This window comes from Aphelocoma coerulescens, chromosome 1A (assembly GCF_041296385.1).
Source record: "Aphelocoma coerulescens isolate FSJ_1873_10779 chromosome 1A, UR_Acoe_1.0, whole genome shotgun sequence".
NCBI lineage: Eukaryota > Metazoa > Chordata > Aves > Passeriformes > Corvidae > Aphelocoma > Aphelocoma coerulescens.
Window position 1 is genome coordinate 46486997 of NC_091014.1, and position 17185 is coordinate 46504181.

Genomic DNA, 17185 nt, shown 5'->3' on the forward strand with positions numbered 1-17185 from the left:
TTCTTTGACAATGTTAACCTTGGTCTACCCCTCAGCTACAGATACTGCTATCTTTGTGCTATCTCATGTCAGTATTTACAAGGTCACACAAAAAGCAGCAGTCTGCTCTTGCTCAGCTCTGCTAAATAAAAGAGAAAACATGTCTTTCTTCATTGGTATCAGCACTGCCACAAGTGTCAGAACATATAAAACTTCAACTCAAGCACCATAAAAACAACAACCCACAAAACCAGGCCTAAAGGCATCTCAGTGAAGGTGACCAGATCTGCCTGGGCTTAGTGACCACATATCCTTTTGCTGTTACATAGAGAATTTGGTAACATAGAACACATCAGTAATTTTAGAAGACCAAAAAAGTACTGGAAAGCAAAGCCTAAAGGGAATTGAAACCCTCTCAAGGAAAGGCAGTGCAAGGGTAGTATTTCAATTTGCTTGAAGTTTCTGAAGGTGTAGCTAAGGTGAAAAAGAGGAACCAAACAAAGGTTTTATTCACTCTGATTTACTGATCCCCTCTATTCTGTAACCACTCTAGCCAAGGGTAACTTTTCATTACACTAAGTGCAAAACAAGCTCTAAAAAGCTTGTGTGGTCTGTTTGAAATCACACAGTTTTAAAATCATTGCTCATTTGAAAGACTTACCTCGCTGAAAGAATGAAGGATCTCTCTACACTTTCAATGTTCAGTTCATTCTGATATGCTTCCTGGGTTGGCTTCTTAACCTTCAGCCGAGAGAGAAAACTTCACATTCAAACTGAAATGGTACTTTTGTTGTTGCTTTGATTTTATTTCCTGTAAAATCTCTTACATTTTTATTGCAGAGAGGGTACACTGGAGAGAAAATACTCAGAAATAGGAAATCATGTATCAGTCCAGAGGGCCCAGCTACACTAAGATTACATGCAGCTCATCCTTTTATTTCACTGGTTCTCATACAAACACTGGAGATGTACAGGGGGAACAAAGCTCAAGAGCTGTCAGACACCTTCCATACATGCCCAGGCATGTTGCCTTGTGAGCACCTCCTGCACTGGGCAAGAAAAGGCACTGCTGCTGCTGCAGGATGAGATGTAGCCCACTGGTGTACCCCAGAGTGGGCAAGGGCTGCACTACCCTGTTGATCCTTCAAGCTACCAAATTTCAACCCTAAGGGGGCTTAAAAGTCAAGGGTGGGTCTGAGCCACTGCAAGACATCTGCTGGCAAAAGAGATTTTGTAGCTCTGCCTGCAAAACTTCGGACCCGAGTGCCAGATCTGCACTGCAACTGGACTTGGTGATTTTTTCTGACAGGACTGGAGACAATGATTCCCAAGGCAAGGATTTGCTGTTCCCATTAACTGTCATGTCAGTGACTGGGTCATTATATGGCGTGTATGTCCCGTATCATTACCCAGCAGGGCTCAGGGCTTAACTTTGCTGCTCTTCACAAGGGCTCAGGAAGAAAACCTGTATCTTCCCTCACAGTTAGCAAATCTCTGTAAACCACAGAGAACTGATCCACCAGGATCTTACCAGGCAAAGATGCCTAATCTCTGGGTGTGAGCAATAAAAAGCAGTGAAAAGGCAGAAGTGAGGCAGTCTCAACAAAATACAATACAAAAAATAAGCAGGTAGACTGTTCCAGAGTAGGATAACACTGGGTGAAATGCAGCCAAGATGATCCTGTGGCAAAAAATTGTTTAGGGAAACCTAGACAGCAATCCCACAGGCCACATTATGCAAAGAACATTAAGCCTGTAGGATTGCTCTGGAACATAAGCATATTTAATATATCTTGCCAACAGTAAACATGTTGCGTTTTCAAAATTTGAAGGCCTGAATTTAGGTAGATTTGGGAGAAAGGCTCACTTTAAATAGTGACTCACCTTCATTCCAGCCAACGACAGCATGTTGTTGAGTTTATACATTCCTGACTGAACTGGAGTAGTATACAACAGGGCATCATTGAACTGTAATACAGGATGCTTTTTAATGACTAAAGTTGTTAAAAGACAGATAATTTCAGATGCATTTTACTGGAAGTACAGAACTCCTACAGCACTGAGATAACTGTCCAGAAGGGCATCCTCTTCTTCCTACTACTCCACTTAGAATCCAAGAAACATTTTCATGTATAACAATAGGCAGATAACAACAGGTATCTATTTATAGCCTCCTTGTGTAAATATACATTTGGCACAAGTAAACAGTGCATGGATATCAAAGAACAGACTGTCAAAAGGGACAAAAATGTTTCTCGTGTACACAGGTACATAATATAGCAAACTACTTTAAAAGAATATTAGAATTAAAAATTCAAACAAATCAGAGCAATCCAGAAACTAGGAGATAGCAGAATGGATTAGCAATTTTTAAGGACAGACTTAACCTTACCTTGTGAATTTTACCAGTTTAAAGTGCATCTACTGTTTATTTCCTAGTCTACCAGACTCAGATTTGTTCAGTGCACTTACTGAACAGTTACTAAGACTTTGTTATTTTCTGTGCTGTTCAACACATGGATCCAAACTTCATATACTGCACATAAACAAATACCAAAACCTGAAGTGTCTCGTAAGTTTTTGCTATGCAATTCTTTGCAAAATAATCAAATGCTTCAGGAGCCTTACTAAATATCCACTGCATGATAAATCGAAAATCACTGTGTCTAACAGTATAAATGCTAGCCTGTACCATTTAAATCTAAAAAAAACCCCAAACCAAAGAAACCCCTTGCCCCATAAAGCAAAACAAAGAAAATGCAAGATAGAGACACTGAAATTAGTAATATCTGGTTTGTGAAGCTTGAGATAGCACCAGACTTTTGAGAGTATTTCCATAACTGATATAATACATGCTCCAGGACTGCCTAGGGAAGTATTTCTTCATAAGAAGAACTACAAGACGACAAGACAGAATTCAGCCAGGACTGTGAACCAATAATGCCATAAATTACAGGATAACAGCTGCTTTACTGTCTAAATAGAAGAGATAAACAAAAGGTTCAAGTGGAGACAGAAACTTCAGAGATGCACAGAAGTTTCAAAACAAAGCAGTAGCAGAGACAGGAAGAGAACCCAGTATTTAACTTCCACCCAGTGCTCTGCTCGGGATGCAAGTGGGCTCCTGCAAGGGGAAGGAGAAAGGAGGAGGGAGATTGGAGGAAGGAAAGGAGGGAGGGAAGGGTGCAGTAGCAGTAACGCGAGTTCTAGGTTTTAAGATCTGGTACAGCTAAGAGGGATGGAGTAACTGTGTTACTTTCCACAGTACCACAGATGTCTTCTCATGAAAACTCTCAGATTTTAAATGTTGTTCAAAATAATACATTTTAGTGAGAAATGGTTTTCCATTAAAATTAGTGCATATGACACAGGTAATATCTCTAAATTAGAACTGACTGAATAGAACAGCAACAATTAGTAATTTTTTCTACTATCTGCAGTTATTAGTTATGTTTGCAGTGTGATGTTTTAACTTAAAATTACACTAGTGTAAGGCATATAGCAACATACACAGTATCTCACCAGAAAAAACATTCGTGGCTGCATGACCTTCCGTGACAGCTTCATAAGTGTTCCCTCTTTCAAAAAGACCTAGTAAATTAAAGCAAGAAATGCTTTAGGGCACAAGCCATGCAAATGAGCTGACTTTTTCATAACTATTATCATGATTATGATTATTATTACTACACTAGAAGTGCTATACAAGTTTTGGGATTCAAGGATCCCTCTCTGAGAAAAGCTGTTTATCCTTAGGTTTCTCTAAGAGTGAGTATGGATGACTGCATTACAGTTTTCCAGGCTGCACTTGAAACCATGACAAATACAAGGTTAAGCTTGAGGACAAAAACATGCCTGCAAGATCTAGCAAGGAATCATATTCTAAAAATTCTAAGTTTCCATCAGATAAACATCTAAAAAAAACCTCCATACATATTGAGAGGCAGTATTTATCTGACAATTAGAGCCTAATAATGAAGCAATGGACCAATTTTCTTCTTGGTATATTCCAGCATTAGTGTTTGCTTGCATATCATCATCGCTTTCACTGCACTTTCACTGCAGTGTGCTGAAGGCCATGTGCAGCACCTACCCTTCCTGGCTGTACGATCTCATGGTGCCCATTTAAACTGTACTGGATCTGCATGAGTTTCTGAAAGTTATCCTATGGAGGAAAAAAGCAGAAGGTAAGTACTTGCCCTTGCATTCATGACTTTTTTAAGGAAAAGAAAGAGAGAGACAGAGAGAGAGAGAAAGCTTTAATCAAGCAGCTTCATAAGGCAAAATACTTACTCCTTGCTTCATGATGTCATTGGCATGGTTTGCAACTTCTATGACAACAGCTAAAGCATCTGAAAGATGAAGGAATGATGTTTTGGTTATACAGACCAGTTAGCATTGGTATAATGCAAAGCACAGATACCATACTGCATTTCCACATCATTCCAAGATTGAAGGACCTTATTGTACAGTCACTGCCTACAGGAGCACTTCCCATAAATCCCAGAGTCTTTGGATCATGGTTTTTAGTAAGTATGCCCTAACAAGTCATTGCTTCAACCAACAGTGTCAATTATTTCTTACAACTACTCAAAACAGTCCACAGGCAAAACTGAATTCCAGTTTCTCACACAACAAAGTACTTACTCAACAGCAGAAAAGTTAACAACATTTTAACAGAGACTGTGTATGGACTAAGTTTTTACCATTTTCCCCAACTGCCATCACTGCCAGTCATGGAAGACTACCTAGAAAAATTATATAAATCTCTGCCATTTCTTTCTTCTGCCTTTAGTTTTGCTGTACCGCAAGATAACAGTAAAGTTCAAATTTCTAAATTTCAAACTTGTAATACCAGAAGAAAAATAAATCTCTGAAAGAAAAGTTACCAGATATAAGCAATTTTATTAAGTACTGATATTTAATAACCAGCAACTCAACTGTAATATATGCTAAGGTGTGAGTGCAAAAAGCAGTTATATAAAATGATTATGTGAACACAGTGAGAGTCCAGTCCAAAGATCCATGCCATACAAGGATCTTATGCAAAAACCTGCAATTTACTTAAGTAGAAAAAAGACACTTACTTAACTGAAAGCTGTGACAACTGTTCTGATAAAATGTAGTCTCTAAAGCATTTAGCACCTTCTGAGTAATTGAATTACAGTCAATCACTTAAAAAAAAGAGTACATTTGGTTAAAAGTCCACAGAGAAACCTACCAAACCAGGTAAAACCAAAGCCTCGGGTTTTTTTCCTAGATAATCATTAGAGTGTTAGTAATGCAGAATGCATATACTTCCTTTATTGTTGAGTCATATTCAGAAAGGAAGTATATTAAAAGATACAGCTTTCTGAACTGAAAGATTCAGAAGGTCATGAAGCTATATGAGAAACTAAACAGACGTGAACAAAAAGCTCCTCCTAAGCCAATCAAAGGTGAATTTTTGTGCAAGATTGTCACAAACCAAGGTGATGCAAGCACAGAGTGAAACACCTAAAATACATAGCACATATCAAGCATTTGATTGAAATTTAAGTTTAGATATAGATGTCACAGTATCAAGCGAGCCTGCTGAAAAATAGCTGGTGGTCTCTTATAGAAAATGTTGGAGCTGCTTCAGGCAAAACACTCCCCAGCTCCCACGCACGTGGAAGAAGATGAAGTGAAATTCAGCTAAATTCACAAAGATAGGAATGACTACCTAATTCTCTGTTATACTTTCCTTCATCTCTCAGTTACTGTTAAAACCTTAACATTTTATTCATTGACTTCAAGCAAGATCGAAGAATTTTAGAGAAAATGATAAAACTTGCTGGCTATTGAAGGGAAAGTTCCAGGATCTCAGGACTACTTATACAGCCAAGACTAAATGAATCTAAACAACAACATAAAATAATCTATAGGGTCAAAGTCCATAAACAAAGTGCTTTTTGGCAGGGAAGAGCATTCCACTTATACCACTTAGCTGAAGTAATGTATTCAAATGAAGGTCAGCAAGAAGAATTGTGCTATTTGGGTTTTTTTCCAAGAGTACTAATCACAACCAAACCTAGTCTCCCTCTCCACTCCTTCCCCTCACTCCCAGCCCCCGCAGTGGAATTAAACAACTAAGCAAAGTCAGAACTAAGTTAAGCTTAATTACTACAAGAAAGATCTTGGTGAGTAAAGATTAGATCTTCTTTTCTTACCCAGGTTCTAAGATGCACTATCAAATATGTCAAATATCAAATTAACACTTAGTTGTTGTAAGTTAGCTTCAGCTTCTACCTTTGATAAAAGAAGGGAAAGAAAGACACTGAAAGATATAACTACAAAAAACAGAGAAGCTAGAGAAACCACAAAAAAAGAGTGAAGTATATATTTAGGTTGCTCTCTTTTCAAGTGGTCAACTATTTAATATGCAGTCCAAGTATTATTTTGTTCACAGCCATAAGAAGTGCAAGATGAACTTCTCTATCTCTTGGAAGAGCCATCAGTTAAAATATTTTTGGCTTGTACCTTCAACATACTCAAACACGTTTGAATGTCCTAAGAAATAAATTTACTCATGTATTTCATGGTATTGTACCAGCAGACAAAGCAAACTTGGCTCAGTACATAGAAGGCACTCATTTACTGAAGTTCAATCAACTACATCTGCACAACCCTTCTAAAGGTAATGGGCTTGCACAAATGCGACAGGATCTCATGCAAATGAAATGGAAACATCGACTGGGAGCTTTTTTTGTACTGCTGAGGCACACTCTGAAAAAGGAAACGGCCTGAATGTGCATTGCATTGATACGCTTGAGTTAAACCACCTAAATCCTGCACTACTATGAAATGGGGGGTCCTGTCCTCTTCATCACCAACTATTCCTTTTCACTTATTCCTTTTCACTTCCTCTGATCTCCTTTCTCCCCACATGCAGGCAACCTTGTGTAAGTCACTTGTGTTTGTGTTGCTTCTGACAAGTCATACTGGAGAACTCCTCAGGTTAAACATTACCCATGGCAGCTCCTTGATCTTGTTCACTTCTGCCATATGGATGCTTGTCCTGGCACAAAGAGAGAGGAGGAGGCCAGAAAGGCTCGTAGCTGGAGAGAGCAGGCTGCCTATCACAAAAGGTCTACAGATGGAAGGGACTGTCCCTTTCAATGGCAGTGCCCAAAATATCTGTTCAAACTGCCTGTGGAATTTCACTCTTATCTCTTGGTTTCAACTCAAGGGTGAGCTGATATGACTGCCAGCTCCAAATCTTTTTGAAACACAAGCTTGAAATCTTTTAATATCTCTGCTGAGAAACTTAGAACTAAATAGAAAACATTTCTATTATTGACTTGGCATTTTGCATGCATTTAAAATCTGGAAACATTGGTACATAAGCTGTTATTTCTTTAAAGAGACATTTACCTTGAGTATCCCTATAGTCTGCAGAGTCTTCTAAAAGATTCTTTAAATAATCTGTATGAAGAAAAAAATAATATAGTTTTGTTAAATAAATAAACAACACCAGCAAGTAGTAAACCCCACCTTTTTCCTGGAAATCTGCTGTTCAGATGTACTACTTAATCTACCAAGATCTACTACTTCATCTTTTAAATCTGTTGAAGTAATAACAAAGTGAAAACTAGCATTTCCATAATGAAAGTATATCAGCAAAGAGATAGGTTACTGGTCTTCTCCAGTGAAAAATGATATATTGTATATATTATTCCAGAAAAAAACAAGCACGTGAAAAATTAGTACATACTTGCAGTCATTTACATTTAAGCTGATGCAAAAACTTTTGAAGATTATAGATATTTGTCTGAGCACCTAAACTAGTCTGTGTGAGCTAATAAAACAAGCAGTCCGTTACAGAAGACCTGATTACGATTAATATTTTTCAGTAATAAAAATAGCATACTTCCTTCAATGTCCAAATAGGCATTTTCTGTTTTCAATCATACATGTAGTACAACCACAAGATGGCACCCTCGATCCATTAAAAGCCTTAGAAGTTTTAAAATCTATTTTACTTCACTAAAATTAACTCCAAATGTGTGACTATACAAGAAAACATCCCCCTCGAGTTTCCATTCCCTGGTTGAGAGCCTCGTTCATCAAAAAGTGCCATACCCTGTCAAAGATTAATATATATATATCCTCAGTAAAACATCAACCATCTATTCTCTATAAGCTTCGACTTCGAACTCCTTAAAATGAAACCAAAACAGAAACATTCCAAGAGATATACATTAGATTGATAAAAGCAACAAATACTGATTTATAATTACCTTTTAAATGTAGTATTAACATTCTGGCAGATCTAATGAAAACTAATCACATGTAACGTAGCAAGCACTCAATTTTAGCTTCTCAGTTGTACAAGTTTCGTGTAGGAGTGAAATAATTCAACTCCCATATGCTTGCCCTACCCAAATTCATTCTTTCATTCAAAAAGGATCAGGAGCCAATTGTTCCTGCCTTCATAAGATGTCTTGCTTCATGCGTGCCCCTCAGAGACCATTCAGTGTATTGTAATCTTTTCCTTATGCGCAAAATTAAAAGAGAATTATGAAACATGTTTCTGCAGTAGAATTGCTATGAAGAGTGAGAGAACTTGTCACAGTTAGTGAAAGCTTTGAGGAAGACAGAACTACAGGAAGAGAAACATTTGGCACTGACATTTTATTGTTTGGCAGAGACCTAAGGGAGGATCCAAAGAAGAAGCACGAAGAGCAGGTTGGGGTGCAGGAAGAGGAACCGGCTGGGAGGGAGTTCTGGGAAGTGAGATTGGCTGGGCCATGGGAACAGTCACAGCTTTCTGCTCTCCTCAGAGTTCTGCCTGATCATTAGCAGGCCCTGGTTAACATGTGATCTTTTAAGACAAGCCTGACATGGCACCAACACTACTCTTGCTGTACTCCATCAATATCACATCCTTCATGTCCCTCAAAATCTTGTGCTGTAGTAGCTACCAGACATTCCAATGCAACATTTAGGTGGATGTATATTCCATTTTAAAAAAAAGTTAAATCTTGCTTCACCTTGGGTTATGCTGGTGAGAGGCCTGTATGAGGGGGGGAAAAAAAGTAACAGGAGATATTTTGTAAAGAACTGGGAGAGTTCATACTGGGTTTAACTTGGTTTAACCTGGAGGAACCTGTCTCGGATACAGCACCAGTTCCCCTCTCCTGCCCTGCCTGAGGATGGGTGGTCTCTCAAGCTGGAGCTGTGCCATGCTGCTGAGGCAGAGCACTCTTTGGACTCCACGACTAAGCCAACAAATTAAAGCTTTACAATTGCAACTTGATCTTCATTGGGGCCAGCACAAAAGACTCCAGTGGGAATCTCCCAGTATAAAAAATGAGTCCCTACAGCTTATATAGAAATAAGGGTCCCAAACCACACACTCACCTCTACAGGCTGGGAACAAGAGGTAAGGTGGGAATAATTTCCTCATCTGCAAATGTACAGCTGGCACTCTAAGACACTGTCCCTGGTACATGAAGACATCAGATTTAACATGCAAAGTAATTGCACTGGAAACATAAAACCAGAGACCCAAGACGGGAACTAATTATTTCTTGGCATATTCTTGCTTTATAACATGTTTTCCAAAACACCACCACTCAAACACATTTTTGGATGGGTATTTTCTAGCATTTTAAATTATATAATCAGTGAAAAGAAGAGGGAAAATCGAGATTTTAACGTAACTGCATTCATTTAAAATTCTGTATTTAGAACAGAAGGCAGCCTTTATCTTATAAAACTGGAGCAGCCAATAAAACTTAGAACTGTAAAATCCTGAAAGCAATAAATAGGTAATTTTCATCTTAGTATGCTCTTTATCTAGTGAGTGGACCTCAGTTCACAGCTAAAATTCAGCTTCAGAGAAGCATCAGAACAGATATTTTTAGTCTCTTCTGTGAATACACACTGGTAATTCTGTGCTTACAACAGCTTTCTGGAGGTACTGGCACAAGCTCTACAGACAAGCTGATTTCACAGACATGAAAAATGCTGCAGTAAAAATTTTGCAAAACTATTCCTAGATGAAATAAATACAGAAGTTAGATATTAAGGTGAAATGGCATCTAATGTCTTTGCAAAAAAAAACCCCAAAAATTCCCCTCTGAAATGTGCTTTTGTTGTTCAGACTAGAAATACCTTAATCATACCTTCAGAAATTCTAAATTCTACTGGATACCCCAAAACACAACGAAAATCAACATAAAAGCACACTAGTACTGTTTTTGTTATGAAAATTTCCTTATGCCTACTTCTACCTTACAGCAGCCCCTCATTCTCTCTTCCCACTTGCTGGGGGCAGTGGCTATCACTCTTCTGCTTAAAATTATCTTCTGCATCATTAACTACTTTTTGTCTTAGGTTGTCTAATGTAATTAAATTCAACGCAAAGCAATTGCTCCACAACATGTAACTGGCCTTGAGTCTGACAACTCTATTTTCAACCTGCAAAGCTGCAGAGTGCAAGAAGGCTTATTTTTCATCCCACTCAGCCTCCCCTCACTATAACCCTGTTAAGGATAATAAAAGACACTCTCTGCCAACCTTATGTTGTGAAAAAGAGGAGAGAGGCTTATCCTATGACAATCAAGAGCCTGTTCATATTGCACAGTCTTCAAGCCATCTACTCAAATCAGAGGTTTCTGGGAGAAAAGAATCACCTCTCCTTCACTGCTCTCAGAAATCAGAGGCCTCTAATTAACCTCCCCCATAAGCTATCTAATATTTACTGTATAGACCTCAGGGCCAGTATGTGAAGAAGTGGAAGTCCACTTACTGGGCTGGAGAAGCTGTATAATTAAACAGAAACACTGCTGAGCTGTGCCTCTCCTTGGCTGATTTGAGTCCACCTGCTCCTGCTTTTGTTAGCACAAAAGTAACTCCACTTCAAAGCACAGCAACAATCTTGTGATGTGACCGAGTAGCAGCAGGTTACCAGTACAAAGCTGTCCCACTGACACAGAACATCTAAATAGGAAGAAATCCCTGCTGACTCAGGCCTGACAGCTTCGTTTCCTGGATTATTTTCATTCCGCTGCTCTTGCCCTCCTCCCCACAGATCCCCCCGTCTGCGGCCTGGGCAGCTGCTCCATGGCTACATCTCACCCACTGCAACAACAGATACGAGTGTTTTCCATGTCCTCCAGATGTTCATATAGCACAAATTTATAGAGGCATTGCTCAATCTTACACAGAGCTCTTGGAGGGTAACTAAGCAGATAGGTCATCCACAGAGACATGGAAGAGTCAGAACTCAAAGACAGCATACATGCATGATAGACTGAACAAGCTGAAAATGAAACAGATCCAAAATAACACTCTCCAGCCCCAGCGTAATTAAATTCTTGGCCTGATCTCTTTTATTGTTCACACAGAACAAGAGAAAATTACTTTTCTGAATTTGCCAGCAGCAATCCCATTCCTTTCAACAGCATTTGCAGGTGTATTTAAAGCTGGGTAGCCACAGTAAGGTCTGCAGACTGGGGACACCCACAATAAACCCCATTAGCACAGGATGAGGCTTTTTTCAGGTCTAAAATAGTCTGTCCAAGCCACAGTGGCAGCTAATCATCACAAGGAATTCCCCCTCAGCATCTGAGATTTGTTTCAGAGCCATCCAACCCTGACATCTCTCAACCCTGACATACATGCTGTGTATGTTAACAATGGTGTTTGCTACATCCTGATCCTCTTTTCAGCTAAACTCTATTTCAATTAAAACCTTTGAACTTATCCAAGGCTCTGCTGATTTTGAAGTGTGTAACAAGCTATATCACGCCTTAAGTCAGTATCCTTTTAAAATAAAGCAAGTCCTCAAATGCTGTTTTATGGGTTGATTTCATCAACTAAGTATCATTAATATTGTCCCCTATAGAGTATTCCATTTAATAAGAATTCTTCCCCTTTTTTCAACACCTTGAGTTTAATGAGATGATTAAAATGAAAAAGTCAACGTTAATAACTTGGTAAAACTTGGTAACTGCTCTATAACACTTAAGTCTGTATCTGCCACAGCATCACTAGTCTAAGTACTTGCTGGGGAAATGCCAATGAGCTGCTACAGAGCCAAAAAAAAAAAGGTCACAGAGCATTTTATTTTGCAGTTACTACATAAACAGAGGCTATTTTTAAATTGCTCATCAAGAAGCAATGGCTCTCAAAAACAATGCCTTAAGTATTTCCAAATCCTTACAGGAGCCATCCCCCTCTTACAACAAAACACATCTCAAAATACTTCACAAAGGAGGCCTCTGTCACTGCCCTCCCTTTACAGACAAAAAACCCCACTACATCATGGAGATGACTTGCTCAAGGTCACCCAAACATGCCAGTGCCAGAGCAAAGTAGAGAGCCCAGATTTTCTAGTTTCAAATCAGCTCCTCCACTGGCCCTGGTAGCAAGTTTAAGCACTTACTGGTGTGCATTAAAAACACATGTTTTGCCTTTAAAAGAGAATGGATTTTATAGACAAAACACCTGGGTGGGGGAGAAATGGAGGAGCTACTTAGAGAAGTTCACAGTTGCACAGATATCTTTCTTCTCCTTGCTCCAATTTTCCATACTGCCTTTTTCATTTGTTAAACCCTTATCCCCCCAAAGAAACCAAAAAAGCAAAACCCAAAGCAGAACAGGAGCATTCCAAGCCTCTAATGAAATGACAGGCTTCTATTATCACAGATTCAAGCAAAAACCACTACAGGTTTCATGTTTTCTGTGTACTGTTGAATCTACCATCAGAACACACCACAGTGCTGGAAATATTATGACTTTGCTTGTCTATCTTACCACAATCAATACGAACAAGGAAAGCTTCTAAACCCATGTCATGTTTTAAAAAGAGATCCACATATTGTAACATGTTTTAAGAAAGCCTCACATATCTGAAGTCAGATAAATACACTTTACAGATGGATACAACTGTCTGAAGAAACAGGTGTCCGGGGGCTGTGAAGACTGGCTTCTTAAGCTTGCAAAAAAGCTTGACTGTACCTGTCAACAGGAGCCTGTATTGGGGAATCCTCTGAACTGGCTTGAGCAGATAGTGCTTGAGGGCCAGACTAGCACAGCGGGGGCTCATCTGAAAGAAACGCCCAAAATAAGTACCAATTCCACAGCAGTCAAAGGTTCCAGCAAAAGAAAACATGCCTAAAAACAACTACTGATTACACTGGATAAGCTTTTTATCTTTGAAAAGTGCTACTGCCACACAGTGTAAAGCACCACACTACAGAGCAAGCATTTCCATGTGGAAGACAGCATGCAAAATTACCCACGCGTTAATGACATGGGTAAGCACTCATACTCTGTAGATTCTAAACAGGTGCTTTGACATAGGAGGAACAGAGGTGGAACTTCCCAGAAATAAAGGAAACAGGACAGCAAGGGCAAACATGCTCCTTTGTGATCGCTGTCAGTGTCCATTAGGCAAAAAGGCAGAGAAGACTGGAGTGCTCATTACAAATTTTTAATTAATCCACACCTCTAAAGACAACACAGAATTAAAAGATCCATGCTTCAAAAATGCTAATTATCTTGAGTTTGCATTCAAAATAACGTGAATCTGAAATATCAAGTCCTTCAAAAGGCCTCTTGTTGTCTTCCTGTCTCAAGCCAAGACTGCAGCAAAAAACCCACCACCAAAACACAAATTGAGGACAGTTTCTGAAGTAGAGGATCACAACTGCTAAGAAGTCACAAAACAGGATATATATTACAAAAGAATACAGTACCTCGAAGTCTTTGACTACTGAAGCAAATCCTGCATTCTTCTTACACTGTTCATCTAATAATGCAACGTTTTTATCAAATTCTTTGATGTAAGTTGAATACATCTTTAGGTAGGGACCCTTTTTAACAAATATATCAGCAATTCTTTGATGCTCAAGCCTAGAAACAACAAAAAAGATGCAATTAGAGCTAAAAATAGCATACATCTTAACCCTACAGCAAAACATCTCTCTTTTACAGAGTAAGATGTGCTAGTTTATGTTCTGAACAAAAAGCTTACAGCAGATAGGCACCCATCTCAGTTGCTATTCTGAAAAACCTCATTAGGCACATGTCAACACACTAATACAGCCACTTAATACACAGCCTTTTAAAAATGGTCTTGAACTGTTTGAACACTTTAGTTCAAGTTGGATTTCTGAGGAAACTGATCTTCAAACTTCGAACTCAAGAGCAAGTCTTTACCCATTGCAGTGCCTTGTCAGTAGGTTCTGTACAGCTCCACCCACCAGTGGTAATTGAGAATGGTCTTCAAGGGCATTGTGGCTATCAATCGTCATTGTGCCTGATCAATAGATCTAAACTACTGCTAAAATGCAAACCAGTCTTCAGAACAGCCTCCTTTTTCCCTAATGAAATCAGTGCACTTATCATGCTCATGCAGGGACCAGAACTTTCAATTAAAAACAAAATTTCAAATAAAAAGTGTGATTGCCACAAAAATGCATTGGCATGCCTTCTGGACCTTCTGGGATACATCTAAATGACAAAAAAAGCACATCTAAATGAAAAACCATCTCCTGTACTTCCAAAGTAAACTCTGACATTTAGGAAGGTACATGAAACACAAACAAGAGTCAAACCATCACATGGAGTCACATAAGCAAGCCCCCCAGATAAATTTCAACATCAAAGGAGTGAAATCCCTTTATTGATAGTCACCAGTGAGATAATCGCTCTTCCAGTTCCCTCAGGAGGTCCCGATTGAGTTCGTAGAGCTGAGGTAGGTAGTAGAGGATCTGATTCAGGATTCTGTCCTCAATCACTGGCTTTCCAAGTTGCCTAGAGGCGTGCGACACAGCATCCCGGAAATCCTGCCGGAGTACAAAGAGGACAGAAACCCCCCTTGCCATGAGTGAACAGCACCAACACAGAGAGGACAACGGAGTTCTCACTGCAGACATTCCAGGCACTGCTCCCTATTACCAAAGGCAGGGCGGGTACCATCTGGGTTATGTTTTTCTGCAGCTTCAATTTATTCCCCTGGGACTGCCTTAATCCCTCTGGTTTGACACTGGAGCTTTACTTTCTTGCTCCTGTATGCATAATACAGAAGCTGTTCATTATTTTTACAACATGCCCTTAAGAAATGTGTTGGTATTGCTTATGAGGAAACTAAGGCAGGCTAAACAAGGCTTGTATCTGCAAGGTTGCTGGAAGCCTTGAGTGTCTTCTTGCAAACACGTAAGTCAAAAAGCAAAACAGTTACATCAGCTAACACAATCACAGTATCTTACTTAAAAATCATCCTAGTGTTCATAACTCATCTAAAAATGCCATTTTGGAAGATGTTCCTCTCTGACAAAAAGCAGGGTCAAAAAAACTTGCTATATGTAGCAGCTCTTCTATATACAGGAAAATTAACATCTAACAAAGTAACAACATAGGAATAATGAGATTTCAAATGTTGGCAATGATCAAAACCAACACTGACTGGTACCTTCAAAACATTTAGAGTGAGGAGGAGAACCCTACTTACTCTTGAAGGATCTTACAGCATTTTTATGCTATAACCAGCTCCCAACAGGACAGAGCTGAGGCTCACTGGTCCTCATTAAACTATTTAAAATTAAAAATCTTGATCCCACACAAATCAGCATGGCCAAGATTGAAATTTAGGATCCATTATACAAAGCATTTTCCCTATTCAAAAGCAAACAAATCCTTCAAAAACTTTAGCAATCTAGCATTTCACTTGAAAAACAACACTGTCTTAACTGACAAAAAGAAAATACAAACTAGGTAGTGTTACATATTACTGTATCTCACTTAAATTGGGCAAAAAAGAAAATTAATCCGAAGTAGCTCTTCTGGAGTTTATGATTAATGAAACCTAATATCACATGCACAATCTATAGGTATCCTGAAAAAGTGACCAACAAAATGTTCTAAGTACTAAGTAAGTTATATTTTAAATGTGCATGGGGTCTACACCTGCCTTTGGAAGCCTGTAGGATCCTCAGGTTGAGGAAAAAAAAAACCTTAGTCCCCCCTTTTCCCCCTCCCCAGGTCTACTACTACACTTCTTACTAACTATCCCGTCAGTCCAGCATCTGGCACTATTTAGGGTCTCTCAAACTGAAGCCTCGACTTTCCCCTGCTCTCCCTCCTCATTACGTCAGCTCTGGGCAACGTGAGCTCCAGACATGCTTTCTTAGTTTGTGACCCTCTGGGTCATGAAGGCTGTGACTGGGCAGTTCTGACAAGAAACTGAAAGAAGATACAGGGCACTGGCTGTAACAGGGGAAGGCTGAGAACTAAATGAAAGGGAGTTAAAAAACAGATGGCGTTATTCATATGGAAATGTTCTGGTTTACATCCTCTGTGCAGACTAGTGACACATAGGTTAACTACCAGCTGCATCTTAGGGGTTTTTCTGACCCTGGGGCATTGCTTAACACTGAAATGATACATGGAATTACAATGGCAAAAGCTCAAATGAGGCATTCTGGAGAGCTTCATGCAAAATGCATCATCATATTATGATAATATTCTTTCCCCGCCCCCAATCATATGCACACACAATACACTGTATGTATTTTGCCATAGGACGAGACAAGAATTTTGTTTGAATGTCATAAGGCTACTTGCACGATGAAAAGCAAAGCAGTTTTGTCTGTACATAATCAACAACCCAGGCTTTCCCCTGACCAAACAACAGAAGGAGAGCAGGGAGCCAGGTTTAAGCACCACTAGATAACACAGGAACGTCAGCTGTAGTTAAGAGCATTTATTTAACTTCTAGATACAGCATTCAAAGAGTCTGCAGGGCGTTTTCTGTATTTGGTTTTTCAACTGGCTTGACCCAAAGTCCATGAGCTTCATCACAGTTTACAGATTATGCCATGAAAGGCTCTATCATGGAAACAGCCAACCAAAACTTTACTTCATCACCTCCTGAGTCCCCTTCCACAACTGAGTAAATGCTGCAGAGAGGAAATACAGGGAAAAAAGATAATGTGAACCTTTCAAATTTCAAAAGCCTGCAAAACGACTAGAGCCAAACTTCAATGCTTTTTCTTTTCTTTTTTTTTTTAGTTATCTTCACTACTGACTATGCATTTGTCACTGTAATCATATTAAGATTTATTTTTAACCTGGCAGTGGGTGTGAAGTAACTGTCATGCCAAGTTCATCTTGAGATAAACTCAAGAGTTGAATGCAGAGGGCACATGCCTGGGGATCGGGGGTGGGGAAAGAA

At 39.2% G+C, this 17185-nt stretch overlaps 1 protein-coding gene across 1 annotated transcript in view; it reads right to left on the bottom strand.

The window, feature by feature from the left end:
* Positions 1-17185, bottom strand: part of FGD6 (FYVE, RhoGEF and PH domain containing 6) — a 73978-nt gene that overhangs the window by 18263 nt on the left and 38530 nt on the right. Inside the window, exons 6-14 of the mRNA XM_069000324.1 lie at positions 14647-14798; positions 13707-13863; positions 12967-13054; positions 7372-7422; positions 4270-4328; positions 4070-4141; positions 3502-3570; positions 1864-1947; positions 641-720 (exon numbers count right to left, since the gene is read on the bottom strand). Coding sequence (XP_068856425.1) covers positions 641-720; positions 1864-1947; positions 3502-3570; positions 4070-4141; positions 4270-4328; positions 7372-7422; positions 12967-13054; positions 13707-13863; positions 14647-14798 — 812 coding nt within the window. The remainder of the gene's footprint in view (positions 1-640; positions 721-1863; positions 1948-3501; positions 3571-4069; positions 4142-4269; positions 4329-7371; positions 7423-12966; positions 13055-13706; positions 13864-14646; positions 14799-17185) is intronic.